The sequence below is a fragment of the Sciurus vulgaris genome (genome assembly GCF_902686455.1).
Source record: "Sciurus vulgaris genome assembly, chromosome: 3".
Taxonomy (NCBI): Eukaryota; Metazoa; Chordata; class Mammalia; order Rodentia; family Sciuridae; genus Sciurus; species Sciurus vulgaris.
In genome coordinates, this window is record NC_136463.1 from 125,700,391 (window position 1) to 125,728,372 (window position 27,982).

Here is a 27,982-nt window from a genome sequence, read left to right on the forward strand (position 1 = left end):
AGCGATTTTGTTACTAGTCGACTGACGCCCATACCATCCAAGATTTCTTCTTGACCCTTCCTTGGCATCAGAACCCTTCCTTGTCATCAGAATTGGGGTTCAAGAGGCTTCATTAATTAAAAGCACATGCATAACCGCATCGAACGGATCCCTTTCTTCTGATAACCCAAAACGAGCGCCACCACCCTCCAACAAATAAAGAAGAGACGCGGGAAGAGTTAAAAAGAAATTTGGTGAGCATGAATTCCTCTCAGCGCGCTCTCTAGCAAGTAACTAGATCCTGTTGCTCCAGCCCTCTGCGAACTCCAATGCTGGCTGGCCACCACTGAGCAGGGAGAACTCTCCAGGGCCGCGTGATCCCGGGGGTGGGGCCGGTTTCTGGTCCAGTGCCAGCTGCCCACCCCCAGGAGGCCCCACAGCCCCGCCGGCCTCCGAGAAAGCCCCTCCCCGTAGGCGGGGACAACGCCAAGAAATCCCGGCCCGGGGCCTGCGGTGGAGCTAGTGCCCAGAGGCTGCCCGGGGCGGACAGGGAAGCCCTGGTGGCCATGGAGAGCTACAGGGGCTTCCTGGCGCTGTTGGTGTCGGCGCTACCGGTCGGCTTCCTGTCGGTGCTCTTCACCCTTATCTGGGTCCTCCACTACCGGGAGGGGCTCGGCTGGGACGGGACCGAGCTCGAGTTCAACTGGCACCCGGTGCTCGCGGTGACTGGCTTGATCTTCATCCAGGGCATCGGTACGGGCACCTCCCCGGGGGCGGAGGAGCGTGGCGGCGGGAGGGAGGAGGGCGGGCTCCGGCGGGCCGCGGGCCGGGCCAAGCAGCGATTCCGGCGCTGCAGCGGCGGTGCCAGGGCGGGAGCGCGCGGTGTGGACGCGTTGACGGGGGCGGCCGCGGCGATGCTGGTCCCCGTCGGCCAACTCTTGCAGTGGGTCTGGGTCTCACCTAGGCGTCCCCGCGTCTGCAGGAGCATGAGTGGAGAGATGCCCGAGCACCGCGCCTCCGGGCCACTTGCCCCTGAAAGTCGCCCCTATGGACGGAGCCTGCGCAGTGAGGGGCGCAGAAATCCTCCTGTCGAGGCCTTTCGCTGAACTTGATACAGGACTGCAGAAGGGGAAGGCTGTGGGGCAGAAATGAAGGGCCGAGAACTTGCCTCTCCCAGACCATCCTTAGCTCGGCATGAAGGGACCGGGCAGCCTGCGGCGAGTGGCGGAGCATTCCCTCGGGGTTTCACTCCTTTAAACTCAGCCGAGCCTTCGCTCAGTTGAAACACACCTTTGCCAGCCCTCACAGGGGTGTTTCGCCGCCCTGCCCAGTCATTGGACGCTCTTGAACCCAATTTGTTTATGTGGCGACCCACCGGCGAAAGTTCCCCTCCGGGGCTTCCTGCTGGGCGGCGGCCCCAAACTAGGGTAGGAGAAGTCCAGAGAGCCTGCGGCTGCGTGGCTCCGAGATGCTCCCGCGCGCGCCGGCCCGGGGTTGGCCGCGTCGCTGCTTGCCCGCGATGTGCCAGCTCCCGGCCTACTTCTTCCGGGATGAGGCTGGATTGGAGAGGGGTTTAGGGGGAGGCTCAGTCTATGACTGCGTTGATTGTCGTTAGCTACGTCTCTCACGACGGTTTTCTTCAGCTGTTTGGCTGGAGGAACCTCTCGTTGGTGGCGCAAGCACCCTTTATTTGTAACCACTTTCTCATAAGCGAAGTCAAGGAGGTGGCCTTGAGAATGCATTTAGCAAATGGTAGAATTTGGTGGGCTGGAGTTACGTTGCAGAAAATAATCGAGGGGAATGGACCAAGTTGGGAAACAGATGCCCACCGGCTGGAACCTTCTACCTGGCCCCTGAGCAGGCTGCCTTTTCTTCACCAATATTTGTGGGGAGCCACAAACAAGTGAAGAAAAAAGCTCTGGCTTCATTTCTAAAGAGAACTTTTTATTTTGTTTTTCCTTTTAAAACTTGTGCTACAACCTTGAGCAAGTGTGGCCCGCATTTTCCCACTCTGGGGTGTAGTGGATGGTGTTACTAATGCTCATTCAGCTTTTGGAAGCTTCCCTGGTATGCGCATCAGGGTATGAGTCACTGGCCATCCAAGTTATTTCATTGCATAATTCCCAAATGTTTTGCTACTGCACTCAAATGAGAAAAAAAAAAAAAAAAAAAACTCAAATTCCAAAGCTGCTGTCACTAGAAGTACACTGTCCTTCACAGTGGAGCCCTTTAGTTTGACCAGAGCTGTCAACATTCTGTTTACTCAGAAGTGATAGAACAGTCTTTTCATCTCTTCCATCCACCTCTGAAAGCAGCTCCTAATACCAAGTAGCTCTTCAGAGGTTTGAACTGTGTTCTAATTGAGGTAAGGCAAACACAAATGATAGTGCTTGTTGCCTGACTTCCTGCAGAGGAGACAGTCACAAAACGTTTATTGAGTTCTGTGTATCCTCTAAATGCATTATGTAAGTAAACTGAGGCACAAAGAAGTTAAGTAAAATACCATGGAAGTAGCCTAAGTTCTTTCAATGGCCTAATTTTCAAGGAGTATTCCTCTGCTTTTAGGGCTATAAATTTATTTTTTTCAGGCTTCTCTTCAGAGAAGTCAAAAGCTTTACTTAAAATACACTTTGAAACTCTTTGTGTTATAATCCGTTTGTGTAAAAGATTTTCTGATTTCTCTAAACTTTGGATTTCTCTTAATCTGTTTATACTTACTTTGGAGAAAAAAAATGTGTAAATGGATAATTGAGGATTTTTCATCTCCTGCTCTTATGCAAATTGTTTTGTTTAGGCTTAGTCACTCACTTTTGTGTTAATATTTTAGTGTTTGTCCTGTCAATATTACCCATTCTGTTTATTGTTTGGCTTCTGAATTTGCAAAGCATTTTAATCATGTAGTACATTTAACTGACTGACATGAACATAAACATTTTCATGCATGTAGACACATGCACGGTTCTCCCCCGTTCTCCCGTATCTTGGCTCACACATACTCAGCCAAGCAGTAGGAAGCCTCCAGGGGAATGAGAAGCAAATACAGAAGCTACCTGTTTATGATGGGGTTACATCCCCAATAAATCTATCATATTGCAAATATTATAATTTGAAAATGCATCACATATTCCTAATCTACTGCACACTCTGGGTTAGCAACACTGTACTATAGAGCATTGGATGTTGTGATGGTGTGGCTATCTGGGTGGGAGCTGCGGCTCATTGCTGCACCATCTTAAGAGTGTATCATACCACATATGGCTAGCGTGGGCAAAGATCAGAATTCAAAATTTGGAGCACAGTTTCTACTGAATGAACTTGGCTTTGGTACCATGGTAAAGTCAAACAATTGTTAAGTCAGATCATCCTAAGTCAGACAGTCTGTAGTTGACTTTATTGGCTATGAGGGAAACACCCTTACAGACTATCCATGTTGTATTGGGCTTCTTCACTGTATGTTATTGCTTCAGGGAGGAAACTTTAAGGCTATGAGATTTTAGATTGCTAATAATGAACATGATATAATAGAACACTTCTGTAATACACAAATATTTGGAGTTGAGGATGGGAAGGCTAACACATAATTATTACTCTAAGCATAGAGATACAGTATACAAACAGTAAACAATATTTGAAACTATGTTAAGAACAGATATGAGTCTGAAATACCTTTAGCCTTGAAGAAAGCAAGGCTAATGTAGAAATTAAAAAATAAATATCTTCCCCACCCACGTACACACACATCAAGTATATTCCAAGTATATTTTGGAAAAATGTATGTATTCTAAATTAAAGTATAATGACTATGAGAAATGTAAAATAATTTTTTTTTTTTAATGGAGTCTTACTGTGTTGCCCAGGCTGGCTTTTAATTCCTGGGCTCAAGTAATCCTCCTGCCTCAGCCTCCTACAGAGCTAGTACTATAGGCTCACACCACTGTGCCTTGCTAAATAAAATCTTAAATAAATGAGAAATCTACTTAACAATCTCTGACATGAATGAGGAAGAATTTAGAAGAGGCTTTGTGCTTCTCTAAAAGGAATGATTCCCATGAAATAAGTTTATTGGCAGGAAATCAGATAAACAACCCTTGTAAAGAAGAAAAGATTGCAACAACAACAAAAAAATGCTCTCAAAGTAGCATTTGATCTTTCAAAAGGTTCAACAAGGTGGAATGTGTTCTTTAGTAAAAGGTAGAAAATTCAGGTGTCTACCTTAACTGGAAAGAAGTCTTGGCAATTCTATACTTGTGTATTTTCCCACGTGCAGAATTCCTTTTGTGGTGTAAACTAAAGGAAGGGAAATTAAATAGTTTAATGATCTCAAGTTTGTTTTGTGAAATATAACTACATTTAAGTAACATTTAAAAGTCTAAAAGAAATTAAGAGCAGTTCTTAAAAGGCAGTTGAGATATCCTATTAATCTTTGTAAAAATGACTAAATTCCAAGATCAATTAAATATATTTGAAAAGCCTCTTGCAAAGAAGACATATGAGAGAGTGCCCCAAACATCTATTCCAAAACTAGCAGTGGGGGTGAAAACAAGCTTCCATAACAAAACCTATCAATCTTAGGGAAGGGAGGGTTTTTATAAAGTCATAATTTGAAGCAACTCAGAACAAATTTTTTGTTATAAATAAATTACATCCCTTAATGTAACTAGTATAAACTTTTTTTTAATATGCTGCTTTTGTTCACTGCTCTATCTCCAGCACCTAGAACTGGCACATGATAGGCCAATAAATAGTTGTTGAATGAATAAGTGATTATTTCTGTACCATAATTAAATTGCCAGTAACAAAATCCAGTATTGCAGTCACTGAATTGTAACGATAACAACATCTAAACTAAAAGTGTCTTTCCTGTCCCCTAGTGGTTATACTGTTCGGCAATTTAGAAACACTGCTTAGTCAACCACAGGGAAGAATGAACATCCTGTTGTACTGAAAAGGCATCTTTATTCTAAACTACAGAGCTCATTAGCACATTACTGCCTAAGTACCCTCTGTGACTCCTCTTGCCTACCTAAGGACAGCACTTAATTCTCCCTCTTTTCTTCTGCATCATTAAGTTTTTCCCCCACTCCCTTGGATTATTTCCAATATATTATAGTTTCTATCATCTTAATATCTCTTTCTCTCTCTCTTTCTCTCTCTCTCTCCCTCTCTCTCTCCCTCTCTCTCTCTCTCTCTCTCTCTCTCTCTCTCCCCTCCCACCCCTGTATCCCTCTTCAAGCCACTGTCTCAGTTTTCTTCTGGACTTACTGTACAATATTTTGAAATATGAGTTAGTTTCCATAGTCTGTAATTCTTTTCCTCTGTCCTCTCTTGAACCTTCTCCAATCAGGTTGTCCTGTTCTTCTCCACAAAATTGTTCTTGAGGTAATAATAATTGGTGGCTTCTGTATTGCTAATACCCAGTGGTTAATTCTCAGACTTGCCTGACTGGAAGCCAGTATTTAACTTAACCAATCCCTCATTCCTCTCTTCCTTCACTTGGTGGATTGAGCAGCTTCTAGGACACCCCTCTGGCTCTTCTCTCTTCCTTGGCCATCCCTCCTCTATCTCCTTTGCAGGTTCCTCCTCATCTCCCTGACTGTTTCAGGTTAGAGCTCTCGGGGGGCTCAGTCTTATAAGTGCTTGAGTCTTCCTGCATGTATTTCCATAGTTGTCTCACTGTCTTCCAGCCTTTAAGTACCATCTATGCACTGAGCCCTCCCATCTTTATATACTCATCCCATACTCTCCCCTGAACTCTAGAACCAGATATTCATCTGCCTGCAAACTCTCTGTTTGGATGTCTAATAGACAGGCCCAAATCTCAGCTCCTGATATTCCTCACAAATCCAAAAACACTTCTCTTATAGGTTCCACCATTTCAGTAAATGGCACCCTCTTTCTGGATGTTCACAACTATACAATCATCCTTCATTCCTCTATTCCATACTTCTCATCCAATTCATCAGAAAGTCTTATAGACTTCAAATTTTAAATACAATATTATCCAAATCCTGACCATTGGTTATTTAAATTACTAATTTATTATTTCTCTTTTTCTACTAGAATGCAAGCTCCTCAAGGGGAGGGATTTGTCTGTTTTCTTCACTAATGTATCCACAGCATTACCTAACATGGAGGAGGCATTCAGTGGATAATCATTGAATTAATGAACGCTTGACCAATCCTTTAAACCAGGGGTCACACCTATGAGGATTGAGTGCATGAAGTAATTTAAGTGAAGGGGATTTAGAGTGGAGTGTCACTGGGTGTCTTCCCTGGGTTCAGCACAACTTTTAGACATGAGAAACCACCAGGACCACAGTGAGAACCAGTCGATTCAGCAGACGTAGGACAGGAACTTGAGCTTGCTGGTAGGGCAGCATTAGGTACTCCTCTTCGGTGGCACCCTGGCCTCAGTAGTCTATTTAACCATACACATAGCCCTCCTTAAACTGTCTTCTTCCCAGGTTCGGGCTCAGATACCAGGAGATGAGATCCACACTGGTGGATCACACCCTGCAGGAACCTTTTTCTCTTGTAATACTCTAGAGCTTGTCCAGGATCCCTGCAAGGGATATGCAATGGATTAAATAGTGGCCTCCACGAAGATAGATCCAACTCTAATCCCAGGTACCTCATATTTTGGTCAGCTTTTCCATCTCCATGACGAGAACAATGTAGAGAAGGAAAATTTTATTTGGGCTCACAGTTGCAGAGGTTCAGTCTGTGGTCAGCTGACTCCATAACTCTGGGCCTGAGGTGAGGTAGGACATCATGGCAGAAAGGTGTGATGGAAGAAAGCAGCTCAGGACATGGCAGCCACGAAGCAGAGAGAGCACTGCTCATTGGGGATTATAGCTCAGTGGCAGAATGATTGCCTACTGTGTCTGTGGCCAGGGGTTCTATCACCAGCACCACCACCAAAAAAAAAAAAAAAAAAAAAAGTATCCGTGTCTATAAGCTATTCACATTTGAATTGGTTTGAGAGAAGTAATGATTTTTTTATTTCTAAGAACGTAACTTATACTGATCCTTAAATACTCAGAACTGACTGGGACCTTAAATTCAAATCCACGTTCGAGAGATCAAATGCCTAAGGCCCACATCAGACAGCTAGGTGATAGTGAACCAGTGCTGTTTCTAATCTGTCATAATAAACTATAGCTGAATATAGCTGATATTTCTTCTTTTCTTTCCCCCTCTCTCCTTCCCTCATTCCCTCCTTTCCTTCATTTTGTGGAACTAGGGATTGAACCCAGGGGTGCTTTACTAACTGAGCTACATCTTCAAACCTTTTAATTTTCTTTTTTTAGGCAGGGTCTTGCTCAGTTGCCCAGCATGGTCTCAAATTTGTGTTTCTCTTGGCTCTGTCTCCTCAGTCACTGGGATTACAGGCATGTACCATCATTCCCGGCTAGCTGATCTTTCTAACAACATAAAATTTCTGGCTATTTGTAAATATCTAGACAAGAAATTGATTTTTTTTTTTCTCTTTTCATACGCATATTTGATCGCAAGTAGCTGCCTTTGGGAAGATTTCAGTCACTTTAGAGAGATGCTTCTAGTGCCAGGGGACTAAAACAAATCATCCCTAAACCATTCCAGATTGCTTCCTTCATTTCAGCTTTCCAGAGGTCTCCCTTTTCATGATATTCATGTTGTGAGACAGTGCAGATGCACAGGCCCAGGCACATTTCAGAGGTCCGATTCTCTGACAGCTCTTGCAGGAATTTAAAGAGGATTTTTTTTTTTTTTTCTTTCCATTTAAACTTGAGGTCCTTTGGATAGAATCTGGTAAAATCAGGGGTAGACAGGGAAATGAGTTAAAAAGATGGATAATTCTGATCTGAGCATTCTATCAAGGAGCAAAAAATAATACTTCATTCAGAGAGGGAAGGAAATTGTAATGACAGCATATTTAAGTAGAATTTATGTTTTAAAAATCCCAGTGTAGTTTGAGCTTGATAATTTATTCTTATTTTATTTTTGAATTAACTTAGAGCTGTTAAGTTGGCCTAATTGAATATTTTTTACTTACTTGAAAGGAGTCCTTGGTCTCATATTAACTAGTACTTGGGTCAGCAGAATAATTTGTCTTGAGTTTTTGATTTGTACATTTAAAAAGAGGCTCTGTCATAACAAAAATTGGTAAGTATGTGAGATGATGGATATGTTAAATAGATTTCTATAGCCATTTCATAATGTATGCATATATCAAAACATCATGTTGTATATCACAAATAAATAATTTTTCTACTATATCTTCTTAAAAATAAATTTGAAAAAAATTAAAAGAGGATCTGCTCTTTTGCTGGGAATACTGAATGAATAAATCATTGTACTTTATTAAGATTTACTTTTTCATGTATTCTTACTGAATTCCCACTGTGTGCCAAGCTCCATGCCAACTTCTACCTCATGAATCACAAGATGGAAACTTAGAGGAACTAGAGTCACAGTGCTTTCCATGTCTGGGGACATTCTCTCTTCCAAGCACTCCTTCCTCATCTGCTCCCACTTTGATAGATTCTCATTTTACCCGCCATTAAGACCAACTTGTATATATAGTTGTATGGATAGAAAGTGATGCCAAACCAGAGATCATGTCTTTTTTCTTGGTACTGGGGATTAGACCCACAGGTGTTTAACCACTGAGCCACATTCCCAGCCCTTTTTATATTTTATTTAGAGATAGGATCTTGCTAAGTTGCTTAGGGCCTTACTAAATTGCTCAGGCTGGCCTTGAACTCACAATCCTCCTGCCTCAGCTTCCTGAGCTGCTGGGATTGTGCTACTGGGATTGGCGTGTGCTACTGGGATTGGCATGTGCTACTGGGATTGGCGTGTGCTACTGTGCCTAGCCAGAGATTACATCTTAAAGAATATATTTTTTCTTATATTTCAAATAGGAGCTGAGAAATTTTCTAATAATTAAATTCAAATTCCAGTTACCATATTTTCTTCTTCATTGTCTAGAGAGTAGTTACAGTCAGTAACTTCTTTCTCCCTTCAGTCCTTCCTGTATTTCTAAGTTTAAAACACTAGCATGTTCTACCACCAATAGCTTTTCTTTGAAAAGATTTAAAATGTATTTATCACATATATGCAGTCATGCTTCCCTTCATTTTGGGGTGGGGGGATGGTCTTGGTAATTAGAGCCTCCAACAGAAAACCCTTGTTCCAGTCATAAGTAGCTGTTTTATATCATTTCTCCTTCTTGTGGGTTTAGCAGACCTTCTTCTTCCTTCTCATTGAACCTCAGGAATGGTGTCTAGACAAGTGCCAAGCCAAAGAAGCAAAAAAATTCCACCCTCCAGGCAGTTCTTATAATTGTTGAGAATAGCTTCTTACTTAAGAAATGTGGTCTGATTTGTTAAACTTGCCCTTTTCTCCTAACGTCTATCCTATTTCAGCTATTTATATGTTTTTTTTTAAAGCGTGTAAACAGCTGATGGAAATGCAGCATTTTGCATTGAATCTCTGCATATCCAGAGAGCATTTTGAAGCACATTCATCTGTGCAGCTGAGTCCCTTGTAGCCAGGGCAGAAAACTCCGTGTGCCTCACTTGGGAGAATCCTTAAGTCTCCACCAGCTGCCTGTTGAGGCTAATTGGCCACTGGGTTTGCCAGTTTACAAATATATTGTTTTAACTTTAAAACTATAAAGAAATCTTCCAACCACACTGAAAATAATATAATAGATCCCTACATAATCACCACCCAGATTTAATAGATGTTAAGATTTGGGATACCATAAAAATTTATAAACTCATACTCAGAAATGGTGAGAATGAAGCATAAAGCTGGGTGATGGAAGGGAGAAGCACCCTAACCTGAAGAGGTAGGAAAACTCCAGGTAGACCCTAGGCCTCTAAAACCACAATTGTCTGGGTCCGCTGTTTGGATCAGAAGCAAATGAGAGCTTCCTCTTAAAGTAATAGGACAGTGATTGGTGTTTTGTTAATGACCTCTCATCATCAGTGAGCGATTAAATATGTTCCATGCATGCTACTTCTGGAGAAGGGAAGCTAGTGTGCAACCAATTTGAAAAAGAAGCTGAGGTGGGAGGATTTCTTTAACCCAGGAGTTTGAGACCAGCCTGGATGACATAGGGAGATCTTGCCTCAAAAAAACAAACAACAAACCAACACATTTGAGTGAAGGTGAAAGGTTTAAAAATCAAGTTTTGAGGGCTGGGAAGATAGCTCAGTTGGCAAAGTGCTTGCCTTGTAAGCACAAGGCCATGGTGTTTGATTCCCAGCACCACTAAATAAATAAATAAATAAATAAATCAAGTTTTGACATTCAAAAGGGATAGATTTCCGTGTTATGAAAAACTTGACACATTCCTCTGCCCCAGGTGTGGGGAAGAGTACAAAGTCTTCAGTGGGAATGCAGTGATCGTGGAAATTTTTGGCAACAGTTTCTTGAACTTTTTTATTGAACAGCATGTATGAGAGTGCCTAAATCTTGTGAGGTGTTTTCCTAACATGGACACACCTGGGTACCCAGGTCAAGAAACTACATTCCAAGTATTCTAGGATTCCCTTGTCACCCTTGCAACTCCTTTCAGTCATGGAAGCTATTCTTGACTTTTAACAGCAGAAATTAGTTTTGATTTTGGGAATTTTTTATAAATTCCAAGTTGGAGAGAAAAAGCTGTTTATGGTATACTGTTTATAATTTGCTTTTCAAGCAAACACATCCTGAGTACTTCCCTTCATTTAGCTGTTCAAGTTCACTCACCTGAGATTCCTTCCCCAGGTGCATGGTTGATAATATGATGATGATAATAATATATAAGTTTTTTGAGATGGAGTCTCACTGTGTTGCCCAGGCCAACTTAAAACTTGTAGTCTTCTGCCTCAGCCTCCCAAGCAGGGATTATAGGTGCACACCATTGTGCCCTGCTAGTAATAATATTTTAAAGCACTTATTGAGGTTAAACAAATTGCTTACCCTCTCTGTATCTCATCTTCTTCCTCTGTATAATGGTGATAATAATCGTGCCTTTCTCAGAGAGTTGAGATGAGAATTAAAATGTAAATAGACACTTAGCACTGTGTCTATTGCATATTTTTATTTTACTACTGCCTAATCACACATGTTGCAAAAGGCTCCATGTTGTGGATAAATGGTTACTAAGTCATTAGGTAAAGAGGATTTGCTGTCCCTGAAAACTAGAAAATTATATAGGATGTGCTGCTCCATCCTCAGGAGAAAAAGCATGAGGGGGATAACTGGTGTTTGACTTCACATCAGTTTGATTTCTAGTTTGACCAGTGTACAGAAAGTACTTTTCATTCTTTTTTTTTAAAAAATGCTTATCTTATGGGTCACATACAAATAAGTAAAACTGGTGAAATCTGAATCAGGTCAGTGGATTATATCAATCTGAATGTGATATTGTACTAAAGGTATGTAAGATGTTACGGTAGGGGGAAACTGGGTGAAAAGTATATGAGATCTTTCTGCAGTATTTCTTACAACTGCATGTGAATCTACAGTTATCTCTAAATAAGAGTTTAAGAAATACTTATGGAGTTACATGCTTTGAAGCTGGGTCTGTCTCAGACTCTAGGGATACAAGAGAGAAATAGCGAGTTGCATTAATGTACTCAGAAGACGAAGTAGGTCTGAGAAGGGGTAATGAGCTAGTTGTAAAAGTATACTCTAAGATATTGCGATTACTGGTTTAAAAAGATTTGTTATCCAAAAAGTCTCCACATCTTCAAGGAGGTATAATCAATCAGCACTTTTAACATTCCCATATGCACACCAAAATTGATAAGGAGCAGTCCTTCAGAGTTTGGATTAAATCAAAGGAATATTGTCCTGATGGTGAGGGCTGTCAAGTGTTGAAATGGGACCAAATATTAGGAAGAGTACCTCTTGTGCAGAAAACTTTAAATAGAGGCTGAATTTGCACCTGTCTTTGTAGGTTTAGACATATTTTTGCCTGAGAAGGGACTAAGTATTCCCTTACATTTTTATGATCCTAAGAAGTTTTATATATTCAAATTATAAATGTCTTAGATAGAGTTAGGATTCTTTTTCTATTTGCTGGAATTAAGAAATAAACTTGATAAATTGCTGATAGCATGGAATATATGTATCAAGGATGTATCTTTAAACTTTTTGAATCTGCCACACATTTGCACATATTTATTTATTTTTACATGAACCGGAGAGGTGGATAATGGCAGGATATGGTCTACACAACAAAACTTAATTGCGTGCTGGATAAGATGACCATATAATCTATTGCTTAAATCAGAACTCCTGAATAAAAAGACTTTGAAAAATTTTAAGTTTCATCTATATGCAGAAACGTGTAGATGAATCTTCTCTTAGTGAACACCAGCATCCAGACTGAGAAACAATATTAATAGGAACTCATGGAGTCCCTGAGTATCCCATTGCCTGTTGTGCCCCTTCCTCACATGGACCACTACTGACTTCTCTAACTGCAGAAATGAGTTTTGCCTGTTTTTATACTTTGTACAAATTGAATCATACTACATACTTGTTAATGCCTGGCTCCTTGGGATTGGCTTTATAGGTTGATTCCTATCATTGGATGCAGTTCTCATTATGGATCATTCATTCGCTGTGTGTTATTCCATAGTATGAACATATTATAATTTATTATTCATTCTATTGGTGAGCTTTTGGGAAGTTTTCCAGAGTTTTGACTATTACAAATGGTGCTGCTAGTAATATTCTAGTATCTTTTAGTGAACATATGTACGTATTTCTTTTGGGCATGTACTCAGGAGTATAGTGGTAGTAAAGGAGCCCAAGAACGAGGCACGGAGGGGCAGGAGTAATGTGGGGAGAAGTGGAAGCCAAGCTGAAAGGGTTTCACAACAGGAAGTGTCTACTGGGTCAAATTGTTTATTTTATGTTGATTTTTTAAAAACACATTCTGTCTCCTCAGCCATCATCGTGTACAGACTGCCATGGACCTGGAAATGCAGCAAGTTCCTGATGAAATCCATCCATGCAGGGTTAAGTGCTGTTGCTACCCTTCTTGCGGTTATCTCTCTGGTGGCCGTTTTTGATTTCCACAATGCCAAAAGTATCCCCAATATGTACAGTCTTCACAGCTGGGTTGGACTGATAGCTGTCATACTCTATGTCTTACAGGTCAGTGTCTTAGTGTATTTATAAACAAGATATAAAAAGCAAAACAATTCAGAGACCATAAATGTTTTCTAAGAATGCTTTACATTCCCCCAAGTGAGTACCGGAGCTGTAGAATTTACATTTATGAACTTGAATGTGAGATTTATAATATTGACATCTGTATACAGGGACATTACCATCTCCTAATATCTAGACCAACATTGCTCAGACTTTGAGTTCTGTCTGCTGAATAAACTAGTATAAGCAAGAGCTATAACCTTCTTTTTCTTCCGCTTTTCTAAGTTTACTTATTTGAGGGGAAAGACTAATGACTTATGGCTAGATTTTGAGGGCACATTGATTGTTTTATTTTCCCCTTGTCTTCCCTTCACTTTTTAAAGACATACAGTTTGAAAGCACTGTATTAAAACATAATTTTGTAGAGTGTGATAGGTAATTGGCTGTGCTAGGTCACTAAAGTAAAAGTTAATGTTGTGTTCTGAGTCTTAACTATTTTGTGAAAAAAATCTTTGTAAGCTATATCAGTTCAGTTTTCTTCCTTAATTAGCACAGTATATATTGAACTACTTGATTGGGACATCATTGTGAACTTCACTTTCCTAGGGATATAGGAGGAATAAGACGTGAGTGGATTTACAAAACCCAAGGTTTATCCTAAACTGCATGGCCCATTTAAAAAATAAGAACTCTCACCAGACACCTGTCATTTTAATTTTATATGTATATTTAAAACCTTAAAGCTTGCTGAATTTTTATTAAATAAAAGTTGGATATTTCTGTGGACACCATTGATTATTTAAATTTAGCAGGCTTGGAGGTAGGGGTTGGGAATGAAAAGGAGCCTGAAAGGAGGGACGCACAGAGCAGACCCTCTTTCAACATGATCTTCCCAATCAAGAAGAATAAGGAAAATACTCCAATTGAATGGATGAGCCAGCTCAGCTCTCCTGTTCTCAGTTAATTTTCCCTCAATATTTTCAGCCATTGATTCACATCTGGGAGGCAGCTTTCTCCATTGTTCCCAACTGGTGAGGTCTCTCTCCTCAGACAAGAGGATGGTAAGGGCAGGGCCCACTGAGACCTGCCAGTTGCTTTGGACCTATGTGGCTTACTGGCTGACATCTCCATGGGACTTCTCTCAGTTCTCTATTTTCCTCTGCCTTTGTCTCAGCTCCCCAGCACCATATCAGACTGCAGAATGCTACCAGAGCCCATGTGCTGCAAAGCATTCTACATGTGTTGCTTGTTCCTTTAGGTCAGATATCTGGTACAGATGCCAAGGATGCAGGGGAAATAACCTATCCAGAAGTACATGGGCAGTGGCAGAGCCAGGACCCAGGCCCAGGTCTGTCCTGGTCCCAGCCCTTCCTATAAGCAGCTGGCTCTACCATTTCCATGATTTCCCCACAATCACCCACCTGTGTTTCAGCATTCTCAGTGAAGGGCCACATTTCTGAGGGTCAGAATAGAAACCACCCAAATTTGTACATGGCTTCCTGTGAAGGTCTTCATATACTACAGATTTTTAGTTTACTATTTTCCTGATCACACAAATTGTAAATGACTTTGCTTTGTACATAAAAGTACACTGGCTCTGTGCTTCCAAGTGCAATAGTTACAATGGACTAAATACACTGCCTTTACTCAATTAGTTCTATATCCAGGCAACTCAGAATATCTGAAAAGGTATGTGTCAGAAGTGGGAAACATGATTATCATAGGTGGCTGCATTCCAGTGATTATTTTTCTTTTTACTTTCTGTATCTTTTAATATTTCTCTAGCACAGCTATTTCTTGCATAATAATTATAAATTAATAAGTAAATAATAAAGTAAATAGATAAATAATATTTCTCTATACAAAGTATGTCTTTTAATCTGGATTCTCTAAAACCAATTATACTCTACTTTGTATCTTAATATATAAAATCAAGGGCTATTTAGGAATTAACATAAAAAGAGAATAACTAAAATGGCTCTCAGAAGAATAAGCTTAAATGCTTTTACTTATTTATTTATTTTTGAAAAGAAGCATTTAACATTCATGAACTATTCCTTCAAGACAACGAAAGAAAACAGCAGGAAGCTGGATGGGGTGTACACCTGTAATCCCAGCTACTAGGGAGGCTGAAGCAGGAAGATCTCAAGTTTGATGCCAGTCTGGGCAATTTAGTGGACCCTGTGCTTGGTGACCTCTGGTCATTCATACAGGAATGAGGTGAACAGCTTTATAGTCAATTTCTAGGAAAGATGGTTACACTCCAGCTTTATTCCTTTGTTGTATAAAAACTGTTTTAAGTTGTTTGCACCATCTGTCCATAGAAGCAACAGAACAAATCTCCCAGGTGCTCAGGTGGAAATGAGGTGAAAGAATGTTTCTTTTCCCTGTAAAAAAAAATCATCTCAAAGTTTGCTTTATTCATTTTTGATAGGAGCTAAGTGAAGATTCTTGCCTCCATATTGTTCACTGCAAAATACAAGAGATGTTTTTCTGTCAGACTTCTTAAATTAGAAGTCAAAGAGGAAAGCACTTTCACTTTCTGAGTGAAGAAACATTCTCTCCAGATGGTGGTTCCCAGGGCTTCACTTGTGGGTGGAGAACAGGAAGCCCCACTCTCGGAGCCCCAGTGGTCTTGGGGCTGTCAAAGCCACGCTGCTGTGTGCTGCAATCTGAAGTATTGCACCTGCCACCATGTATCTTGAGTTTGTGAGGTCAGTTTGCACTCCCTCAGCCCACCTCAAGAAAGAACCTTCCATGGAGTATGAAAAGTGAGATTTTCAGGATTGGATCCTGTAACTTTACTTAGCACTGTGGGGGGTTTGGTTGGCCACTAGGCAAAAATTGAGATTTACCTGCTGAATTAAGCCAGTGTCATGGTCGTTTCAACAAAAAGAAAAGGGAAGGAGGTAAGCACTTAGACGATATAACCCCAAACAGTTCAGAGCTCTTCATCCCTCCTTAGTGGACTGAGACTGGTTCAAGCACAGAATTCTTTTCTACTTGAGATTTAGCCTCTGGGCATTAAATAAAACCAAATCGTTATGCATATATGGAATTTATAAATCATTATAGTAAAACTAACTTCCATGATTCACATCTAACCTAATTTAGAAAACAGAACTTCCACACATCTACCCAGCTCTACCTCAAACCCACATTTCTTGTGTAGACTTCAACCGCTAGGGGTAATCAGACTCCTGGTGTTTTCCCTCCATGCCTTGGTTTGTTTTCTTGCTTCCTTCCTTCCTTTCTCTCTCTCTCTCTCTTTCTTTGTTTTGTACCAGGATTTAACCTAGGGGTACTTAACCACTGGGCTACATCCCTGACCCATTTTTTGTTTTTTATTTTCAGACCCATTTTCTGTTTTTTATTTTCACTAAGTTTCTTAGGGCCTTACTACGTTGCTGAGGCTGGTTTTGAACTTGTGATCCTCCTACCTTAGCCCCCTGGGCTGCTGGAATTGCAGGTGTGCACCACCAAGTAGAAAATCTTTCTAATTTTCTATTGAGTACAGGTGCCTCACATTGCCTCCTATTTCTGTAAAAAGGTTTTATTTTTAAGTCACGAATGGATGTGAAATTTTACCGAATGCTTTTTCTGTGTCCATTGAGACGAATGTGGCTTCTCTTTTTTAATCTGTTAATATAGTTAATTACAACAATAGATTCTAATTTTAAACTTGGTAAATTACAAATATTTAATTGTCTCAAGATTCTCTTTTTTAACTGATTCTGGATTTTTATCTCTTGTTTTCTTTGTGCTCACTGGACTTCTCAGAAAAATGGTTTCACAACTTCTTGGCTTTTGTTTCCCGGGAGGAATGCTGGCTCCTAGCTTTTCCTTGCTCAGATCCTGAGAACAGGTCGTGTTTATAAACACAGGATTCGCAATCAGGAGACCTCAGTTTTGAATGTGGTTCATCCATTTGATAGCTCATGACCCTGAGTAAGTTACTTAACTTCACCTACAAATCAAGGGTTCATTATACTTCGCAAAATCATAGAATCAGCCACATAATGCATGAAAAAGCTCCACCCAGGGCTTAGCACACTGGAAAAATACAAGTTAGTTCTGTTGTCATTAGAAGTGTAAATCTTGTGGGAGGCTCCTTTGTGACCTGAAGATGACATAAGTACTTTCATAATTGAGAACATGTATTTTATGTCAGGGAAATTTTATTCTCAAATCCATTTATTTACTCGACAGTTGTATATCTGTTACATGCCAGATACTTTGCTAAGTGTGGGAGATACATTGTCGCACAAGTCAAACATGGACTCTCTGCCCTTAGAAAGCTTGCAGGGGAAGACATGTAATGAGTATTTGGTAGATAGGCTGGGTATGGAGTGTTCTGGAAGAACTCTCTTATGGTAAAGTAGATAGAGGAAGTGTCTCCAAAATCTGAAGTTGGTAGCCTGGTGTTAAAAAGGCAGAGTCTCCTAGGTGAATGAAGTAACTTGTGGGAAAAGTTCTGCTTTATTTGAGGGATAGGAAGGACACGGGACTGCCCAGAGTGGAGTACGGAACATGAATTAGAGTCTAGGCAGGAATCAGTGCAGAGAGTCTAGCTTGAAGGTGTTTACAGAAGTTCAGATGAGAAATGGTGTTGGCGTAGAGGGGTTGCAGTGGCAGTGAGAAAATTGGATAGATTCCAAAGGTATCGAGGAGGTAGAATTTAGAAGGTAGATTTAGAGAATAAATGAGGTAAAGAATGAGAGTCATTAACAGACTTAAGCAGATGGATGGATGAAAAGGGGATAGAAGGGCTTGAGAAGTGTCCAGTGCAAAGCAGGTCTGACAATTGCCCATTTGGGACATTTGCCAGTAAATGGATGGATCTGGAGACTTATCATGCTAAGTGAAATAACCCAATCCCCTCCAAACCAAAGGTCGAATGTTCTCTCTGATATGTGGTGGCTAACAGGGCACTGGGGTGAAGAATAGAAGCTCAGTGGATTAGACAAAGGGGAATGAAGGGAAGGGAAGTCTGACAGGCATAGGAAAGCAGTGGAATGAATCTGACATGACTTTCCTACGTACATATATGAATACACCGCAGTGAATCTCTACATCATGTACAGCCACAAGATGGGCATCCTAATTGCAATAAGATATACTCCACGTTTGTATAAATATGTCAAAATTGACTATCCTGACATGTATGATTACAAATAGCAACAACAACAAAAAGTTACTGACCACCCTGAAGACCAAGATTTTTGGAGAGCAGAAACCAGATAGCAGTGGTTAAAGAGGGAATGGAAGGTAAGGAAATAGTCCATTCAGTCAAGGGATTTGAATGAGTTGGGGGTGGGATGGGAAGGGAACTAAGACAGGTATTTGGGTGGTTTAGGTATTTAGGTGGTTTTTTGTTGTTTGTTTTTTAAACTTCTGCTTTTCACTGTGAGAAGCTTGGCATGTGAAAATGCTGACAGGATGGCACCAGTAAAGGAGGAGAATTTGTGAATGCTGAAGAAAGAGATATAATAATTTATAAATAGATCTTCAGGAAGCAGGTTGCAGAGACAGCTGGAAAATTGAAGATCTGACTCCAACTCCATTGTAATTGAATAAAGGGAGGAATCATTAGCTTGGGATGAGTTTTGGGTTTGATTTGGTAGCAGGATGTTGAGACTTTTCTCTCAAGTTGCCTTTGTTTTTGTTTTTTGTTTTTTCTTTTTTTGGTGGGGGGTACCAGGGATTGAACTGAGGGGCACTTGACCACTGAGCCATATCCTCAGCCCTGTTTTGTCTTTTATTTAGAGACAGGGTCTCACTGAATTGCTTAGTGCCTCAATTTTGCTGAGGCTGGCTTTGAACTCGTGATTGTCCTGCCTCAGCCTCCCAAGCTGTCTGGATTACAGGAATGGGCCACCACCAAGCCGGCTGCCTTTGTTTTTTCAATAAGGAGGTGGTAAAATTTTCTACGGCTGGACACAATAGCTCACTCTTTTAACCCCAGCTACAGGCTGAGGCAGGAGGATCACAAGTTCAAGATCAGTCTGGGCAATTTAGCAAGACCCTGACTCAAAATAAGAAATATAAAGAGCTAGGGATATAATTCAGTGATAGAGTGCCCCTGGATTCAATTCCCTGTACCATATTGGGAAAAAAAAAAAAAAAAAAATATCACCTGCCTTGGTACCCTGGAGAGTTGGAAATTTGAGGATAGGGGAGAATGGAGAGCCAGCTAATAAATCAGACAATAGAAGGTTTGTTGAGCAGCGTCCAATGGCTCCTAATCATGCATTTATAGAGATGCTAGTCTCCCTGATTGTGATTTACTCCAGTAATACCTGACAGGCAAGGAGGAGTGGTGAAGATGGCTAAGCCAGGGTGAGGCGTTGCCTGATGGAGGTAGCAGGGAGATGTAAAATATGGGCAGGAGACTTAATGTCCAGGTTGAGTGTTGTTATACCTTTTGTAAAAACCTATGGTCATATTCTAGTTTCTGTTCATTAGATTTTTTTTTTTAATCTCTGAAAAAAAAGTACCATTTTGTTCTTTATGAAGAACACAACTTGGAAATGACCTAGGACAAAATTTTTCAAAGTATAGCCCCTAGAACAGCAGCATTAGCATCACCAGGAAAATTAGAAATAGATTCTCAGCTTTTACTCTAGAACTACTAAATCAGAAGCTCTGAGATTGAGGCCCCAAATTATGTGCAAGTCTACTGGGTGATTCAGATGCAGGCTGATGTTTGAGAACAATTGACCTAAGAGAAAAGCCTGTTAATGGTCACAAGGTTGGATGTTACAGTAATCCTAATGAAAACAAATGTGAGTTCCTGGAACTCAGGGAGCTCATCTGTCTTCTATAGTATGTGCAACACTCACAGCCACTTTTGGTTTACAGCAAAGATTTCAAAATGTATATTGAGGGGCTGGGGTTTTGGCTCAGTGGTGGAGCACTTGCCTAGCATGTGTGAGGCACTGAGTTTGATTCTCAGCACCGCATATGAATAAAAATAAAAGTCCATCAATAATTAAAAATATACATAAAAATAATTTTTAAAAAATATATGTTGAGGGGCTAGGGTTATGGCTCAGTGATAGAGCACTTGCCTGGAATGTGTGACAACCTGGGTGTGAGTCTCAGCACCGAATATAAATAAATAAATAAAATAAAGGTTCATGGACAACTAAAAAAACATTTTTTTAAATGTATATTGAATGAAGCAATGGTACAGAATATAGTATAGCAGAAAGATGGAGAGTTGGGAGGAGCAACCATGTAATCTGTAATTGACCTGGTTCTTTAAATCTACCTCTACTCTCCCCCATTTAAAAAAAAAAAAAAAAAAAAAGGTAAACCATACTTAAACAAACAAACAAAAACCCAAGAACTATCTAGGTGGATATTTCCTGCTCTCATTAATGACTTTTGCCATAAAAGATTTTGTTATGTCTCAAGGTACACACACACTTTTTTTTTTTTTTTTTTTTTAATAATAATGGGGATTTAACTCAGGGCCATGCTCTATCACTGAGCTACATCTGCAGCCCTTTTTATTTTTTATTTTGAGACAAGGTTTTCCAGGCTGACACTGAACTTGCTATCCTTTCCCCTGAGTCTCCTCAGTAGCTGGGATTACGGCACCTGGCTGCACACACTTTAAAAAAAAAAAAGTCCGTTTTCATAAAGTGAGATAAAACTGTCATAGTAAGGTGCTGGGATTGTAGCTCAGTGGTAGAACACTTGCCTAGCACGTGTGAGTCACCAGATCCGATCCTCAGCACCACAGAAAAATTAATTTAAAAAAAAGGTATATTGTGTCCATCTACAACTAAAAATAATTGTAAAAAAACTATCATAGTAAAATGTATTTAGACCTGTAAAGACAGTAATAATTAACTGAGAAAGCCCAAGTATTTAAGATAAAAACTTTAAAAATAAATTTTACTATTCTGGTTATAAAAGTAGTACACATTAATTTTAAAATTTATGAAATAGAGGAAAATGTAAAGAAAAAGATCACAGATTAAATACCACATTGAGAGATAGTGTTACATTTTAGTTTATTTTTCATTGTTATGCCTATGGATATAGATACTGAATTTTAAAACATAATTAGGATTGTACAACTTTCACTTTCACTTTCACTTTTCACTTTCATCTTTAAGTAATAACTTTTATTTTTCAGTACTGGGCATTGAATCTAAGACCTTTCTGTGTTTTATTTTGGGACTGTGTCTCACTAACTTGCCTTGGCTAGCATTGAAATTTTGGTTCTCCTGCCTCAGACTCTTGAGTTGCTGGGAGTACAGATGTGCACCACCATGCCCAGATCTAAGTAATAACTTCATATGAACTTTTATATCGCCTTGGTTCTCCTAAGAACTTTCATTATGGTGAAGAACAGGTTCCTGCCAGTGATAGTTTCTAAACGGTGGAGCGCTGTTGTTTACATATTGTTGGTACTTAGTAAGTCTTCTTAGACTGTAGGTAATATAAGATTCCACTGCCTCCTTTTGGGGGGATTTTCAGTTCACCTATATCTCTGAAATAATTTAAGTGAATCAAAAGCAGTGATCTTCAAATTTCAACATGTGTAAGAAATACCTGGGCATTCTGTTAAAAATGAATATTCCTGGCCCTAATCCAGAAATTCTGACTTGCATGTCTGGATGTGACTCAGGCATCTTCTTAAATCAGACCTTAAGTGTTTGTGATGTGTGTCTTCTGTGAAACACACTTTAAAAGCCACTGACTACGGGACAAAGGGTCTTGTAATTTTCAATCCAATAGGTTATGAGTTACCATTTTTACTTATAAGGTGGTAAGACTAAGATAGTTAAGAGGAAATAAAGCTTGATTATTATAAATTATTACAAATTATAAGTTTGCATCATTGCACTACTTGAAACACTTTTTATCAAAATCAAGCATTCTGTAAGGTTTTCCCTTTCCTTTCAGAAGTAATTTTATTTTGTTGAAGAATTTCTAAAATGGTAAAAGTATGATTTTTATTGCTTGAGTTTTCTGACTTTCCCATCTACTTAAATCATTGAGCCATACGGGATTATGAGACACACATGATAAATCATGAAGGAAATGAGAAAAACAATATGGATCTTAAAAAATGGTCAAGAGAGCAAGAATATGGGAAATATGGTTTTCTATAGGTAAGCCAAAGAAAGGCAAATGGTGCCTTACAGATATATATTTGTGCTAAATCCCAGACGTTGACCTGGGCCACATTTTCATATTGAAAGCACAACGTGAACCTCAGGAAGTTTGTCCCTGGATATTGATAGAATCACTGATGTTCTCCTGGGAAGAATTAGGAATATTTTGAACTGTCAAGGGGGAATTCTCTGAACCATTTTGTAATATATTCAGGCATTTGCAGTGTTAGGTGAAAAATGAAACATGCACGCCAGCTTCAAAGGCCTTTTTATTATTGTCCTTCCTGACTGTGTGTATTACACATAAGCTGGCTTTAACAGTGTCCTAGGGCTTTGGACCTGTTCTGCCATTCTTCTGATGTCTTCCATTAGTCTTTCGGTCTCTTAACTCGGAACATGTAACAGTGAATGATGTTAGTGATTTTCTCCCTATTATTCTCTTTTTTTCATAGTTGTTTTCTCAGGCTGGTAGATTCTAACTCAATACTTATTAAAAAAAAAAAATGGGGCTGGGTTGTGGTAGAGTGCTTGCCTAGCATGTGTGATTCAGGTTCGATTCTCAGCACCACATATAAATAAATGAATAAAATAAAGGTCGATCAACTAAAAAAATACATATTAAAAAAAGAAAGTCTTTTAAACTCAGTAATCCTTTAGCCTCTAAGTTATCTTTATTTTCTTGAAGAGAAAATACTTACTGGGCAGGGTAGGGGGGCAACAAAACAAAACTGTGGAAGTCTAACAGTTTTCTATTTATATAGGAATCTTGCTGTCTTCTCTGCAAAGAAGTATCCCACTAGGGATTTAATTATCAAGGAAATGGAGAGAACTCTCCAGCAGAATCATTTTTTTCCTCATGAAAAAAAGTATCATCTTCTTTCCACATAGCTTTTTAGGCTAAACTGACTGAATTATGTGTCCTAAATGTGTTTTGTTGTACTGATTTAAATATTTTTTATTTCCCTTCCTTCTTGGCAACCTCAGGAAATTGATAAAAAATATCAAAATGTTCACTGTAGTCTTGTTCATGGTAGATGTTAAAAACAAACTGGACACAGAAATGTCCTTCAGGTAATAGAACTGGGATAAAGAAACATTTTTCTTTTTATGCTCCTAGGTTTCTATGTGAAAGTTTTTTTCCATTTTTCACAAACTGCTTTTATAATAATTTTAAATTAGTTAAAACTTAAAATTAAACAATAACCTTGTACTTTTTGGTGTTTAGCTTCTCATAGGTTTTTTCATCTTTCTGCTTCCTTGGGCTCCACTTTCTCTCCGACAAGTTATCATGCCCATACATGTTTACTCTGGACTTTTCCTCTTTGGAACAGCGATTGCAACAGCCCTTATGGGACTGACAGAGAAACTGATTTTTGCCCTGTAAGTTGAGTCTTCTTCATTGTAATACTTCAGCTCTAAAATATTAAATACTCATTCACTGGGAAAATGTAATGTAAATGTAACAGTTTTTAACCAAAATTTTAAGCTTAAAATGTTTATGTTAAAAATAATTTGTATCATACATGTAACAAATCACTAAAAGTACAGAAGGATCACCCACAAAACAACTATTGTGAAGTTATGGATTCCCTTTCCGTTTTTTTATGTGCATATTTTCATATTAATGATAATTATAGTATATACACATTTTCATTTCATCTTTTAAAATTTTTAAGTGATACAGATATTCTAGGTGCTATAATACTTAGGATTTTTGACAGTTTTTATAATATTCCATTGTGTGAGCTATAGCATATCTTAAATTTCTCCTTAATATCAAGCTTTAAGGGAATTTACATTAAAGCCACACCAGTGTGCATTTTGAGCAGGTGAATTCAACATTACGTTGTATGTTGCTGTATAACCCTATTTGTAATTGGACACATTTTCTCTTTTTTCATAGGAAAGATCCTGCATACCATTCATTCCCACCAGAAGGTGTTTTCGCAAATACTCTTGGCCTTCTGATTCTGTTGTTTGGTGCCCTCATTTTTTGGATCGTCTCAAGACCCCAATGGAAACGTCCTAAAGAATCAGATTCTATCCTTCTTAAGTCAAATTGTGGCAATACAGAGAGAGTGGAAGGTGCTGTAGCAATAAGCTCCGGCAGTAACACAGATAGATCAGATTCAGAGTTAAACAATGAAGGAGCAACCAGGAAAAGAAACTTGGGCCTTGATGATGCTGGCCAGAGGTCCACCATGTAAAATGTTATAGAGGTGCAGACATATAACTTCCATTTTAAAAACCAGCTCTACAGTTTAGCTTCTCCTACTTAGCCATAAGATAATTGAGCTGCATAGTGTCAATATTTGTTGTCACCATCGAGGAGGACTTCTTGAAAGTCTGTATTGATTGAGGCCTATGAACGACCCTGAATTAGAAAGGACTTGATCAGTATAAATAAGAGCTGATAAAATTTGTATTTGTTGTACCTTTTTCTTGTTGAGGACCACAGTATTGGCACAGCATCCAGGGTTTTGACCATTATGCTGCACAGATATCATGATGAGTACAGGAAAAAACTAGGAAAAAAATTAGTTCCCTTCTCCCCATGGCAGCCTTCTGCTCCCTCTCCAGTTGGTTTGGGCTTAGATTGGCCCTGGATACAGGTGTTTTTTTTAGGGCATTTTGGAGCAGGCAATGGACCATAGATAGTTGAAGAGATTTGCAAGATTTTCCACAACTCTGCTCCAGCCCTAGACTTCCCTGGGTTGATGTACTTTACAGTCCAGATTCTAGACCTCTTAGAATAAAAATATGCCTGAATGCTTAAGTAGCATAAACTGCTCTACAAATCTCAAAGAGCATTTTTTCCCTAAGTTTGTTTTTTTATTGGTTAAAATACTTACCTGGCACTTACTATGTGTTAGATGCTCTTCTATATACTTGACAAATAGTGCCTCCGCCACCAGACATTATGAGATGGTTATTATCATTCCCATTTTACAGGTAAGACATCTGAGAGTTTGGAGATGTTAATAACATGCCTCAACATCATACAGCTCATAAGTAATGGAACTGCCATTCAAATGGCAGACCAGCTCCTCAGTCTGTGAACCCAGTCACTGTGCCGCTTTTCTGTTTCATACTAATTTTTACCACTTTGATCCACCCCTGAGTAAACCTCAGTTGCTTGAGTGGAGTGGAGTGAGGCTGAAGAGGTGTTTCTTTACATTTTTCTGTCTCCCAACGATCCTTCAGATAGCCAAAGAATAGGGGCCATCCATTCCTGGACATAGATCATGGGGCCTCTGCTGCTGCCAACAAGCCTTAACCCACCTTGATGCCCTTTTAATTTTAAAATTGTTTCTTGGCAACAGAAAGGATTGAGCAAAAACATGTGTAGCTTGCAAAATGGATTAATTAATTGCAATGTGTGTTCTTCAGGATCCTAGCTGCTGAACAACTTTGTGTTTGGAGAGACCTCTCTCATGGACAGCCCTTTGCTGGGGCAAAAGCCAAGATCCTTCCTGATTTTCCTGGAGTTTTAGGGGCTATTTTGAGCTTTGGGTTCTTAGTAATAAATTGAGACTTAGAGGTTATATCTTTTTATACATGGAGGCCTCTGTCTAGGCTCTAGACTGACTTAAAACCTAGAGTAGTATCTATGCTTAAATGATGTTTTTTGGGTTTTGGTTGACTTGGTTGAAGCATTTTAGAATACAGCATGGTGGCATACACCTCTAGTCCCAGCTATTTGGGAGACTGAGGCAGGAGAATCCTTTGGGCTCAGGCGTTTGGGGCCAGCCTGGTCAAGAGAATGAGACCCTGTCTCTGAAAAAAAATTGTTTTAAATATATATGTGTATATATACATATACGCACACACACACATATATGTATATATATATGTGTATGTTTTTTAATGTGGATTAAAACCTTGTAGTTTATACCAAATACATTTAACATTTTTGGTGCTCAATGTACTTCCTTTTAGGTAATTGGCAATTAGTTTCAAAGACTGAATATGAGTTCTACTCTTATCATGTCCTTTAAATTTCATGGATAACCATTCAAGATTCCCTTGCTGAAACACTATTTTCTTATTATTCAGTTAATTCTAGTTCGCAAATTATTAATGGTGTCAGAAGGATCCCCAGTGCTCAGCCCAGAGCCTGGAACGTGGTAGCACAATTAAATTCAGTATGGGTGCTAAGTGGAAGGAGTAATTGCATGTCACACACTCAGTTCGATAAATAGATGTTTTATTACATGGAGGCATCCAAAATTTCAGGATTATTTGGGGGGGGGGGGCGGCGGTGACTGTGTCCCGAGAAATGAGGCTACCATTTCTTTTTATATAGGCCAAGAAAGAGGTGATTGGTGCACAGCTAATTATTTAGCACTAGAATAGCTCCATTGCAAAGTATTTGAGCATCCTTCATCTCAACCTTTTATGTTCTTTCAATTGGGCTAATGTGAGGCTAATCTTAGATATTATAAGGACTTCTTTTCTTTTTCAGCCTTTATGAAAAGGATATGTAGTAAAATATATCTAGAAAACTTTTCTGTTTGAGAGTCTTCTTTTAATGGGCCTTTTATTCTAAAGATAATTGCGCCTTTATCTTTCAAAAGCTGATATTTCCTACCTAAAGCATCTCCACCAAAAATATCATATTAAAAAGCCCACAAAGAATAGGGGAGAAGAAAGCTTCAGGTATCAATTCCAAAACACTGATTGAAACCTCCCAAAATAATTATAGCTTACATCATCTGCAGAGATAATCTGGCTTGACTTACCCCATAATCTAATTTCAGAAAAGAAAGCTTTATTTTAGTACTCATCTAAATCAACACGAAAGCCTTTTCTTTTGAAGGGTTTATTGAAAAACTCAAATGAATATACTTTATTGAATTAATGTCATCAGAAGTGTTCAGCTTCCTGTGCTGTGTCAAACTGAATCCACCCTCCAAAGTGCTTTCTTTGCTTTACTTACATGGTTTCATTTAAGCTGTGCTGTTCAGAAACCACATTTCAGACCTTGCAGTGAAATGACAAAGGAAGCAATTGCACTTTTTAAGGAATACTGACAGGTGGTTTTTTTGTTTTCTAAAGGACAAGATAAATTGTATGTCTCATTTTTAATTAAGCACTTTTCCCTGCTGGGTTGCAAATTCCAGCATTGTACTAATTGACCACAACTGATGAATTTAAAGTGCAAAGGAAGAAGTAAAGCCTTATGCCAGTTTTGTTGCAATATGATAGAATTTTTATCTTGTGTCCTTTTTCTGGGTAATTCGAACAGAAAACTGTAACTGCTATGTCTTATAGCTACACATAGGAACATTTAGAGAAAGAAAATAAAGTACCTGAAAACTTTGTGAAAAAGAAAATTTCTATCTTTAAATTTGTCATTTTATCTTAGCACATTTATGGAAAAAGATTAACTATCTTAAAAATTTTATAATTTTGTGGGGAAAAATATGCATCTATTTTTTCTTGACTTTCTATATTGTAATAAAAGGTATTTTGAAAACTGTGTTTGCTCTCTGTTTTTCCAGGCATGAGCATTGTTCTGAAAGTTTCTTTTTCATGTTTTTTCAGTGGGGGGTTATTTTTAAGTACTTTTATTGAAAATGCTGTCATATTTCTCTACAAAGTATATTTGAAGTACCATTCCTTTCACCTAGAGGTATCAGAAGACTGTTTCAAAACTGTCAAGGTGCTAGGTGTGGTAGCACACACCGGTAATCCCAGCTACTCAGGAGCTGCAGCAGGAGGAC

The 27,982-nt window shown here is 39.2% G+C and overlaps 1 protein-coding gene across 2 annotated transcripts; it reads left to right on the forward strand.

Annotated features, from left to right (window-relative positions):
• Positions 1 to 224: 224 nt before the first annotated feature.
• Positions 225 to 27,738, forward strand: CYBRD1 (cytochrome b reductase 1). 2 transcript variants are annotated; one of them, XM_079133106.1, is made up of 4 exons: positions 351 to 732; positions 12,917 to 13,125; positions 23,482 to 23,636; positions 24,160 to 27,738. In XM_079133106.1, exons 1-4 carry the CDS (start codon positions 546 to 548, stop codon positions 24,461 to 24,463), a joined length of 855 nt encoding a protein of 284 aa, XP_078989232.1. In that variant the 5' UTR covers positions 351 to 545; the 3' UTR covers positions 24,464 to 27,738. The 2 variants fall into 2 exon arrangements, with proteins under 2 accessions (XP_078989233.1, XP_078989232.1); XM_079133107.1 differs by lacking the exon at positions 12,917 to 13,125 and having other exon boundaries at positions 225 to 732; positions 24,160 to 24,418.
• Positions 27,739 to 27,982: the final 244 nt, after the last annotated feature.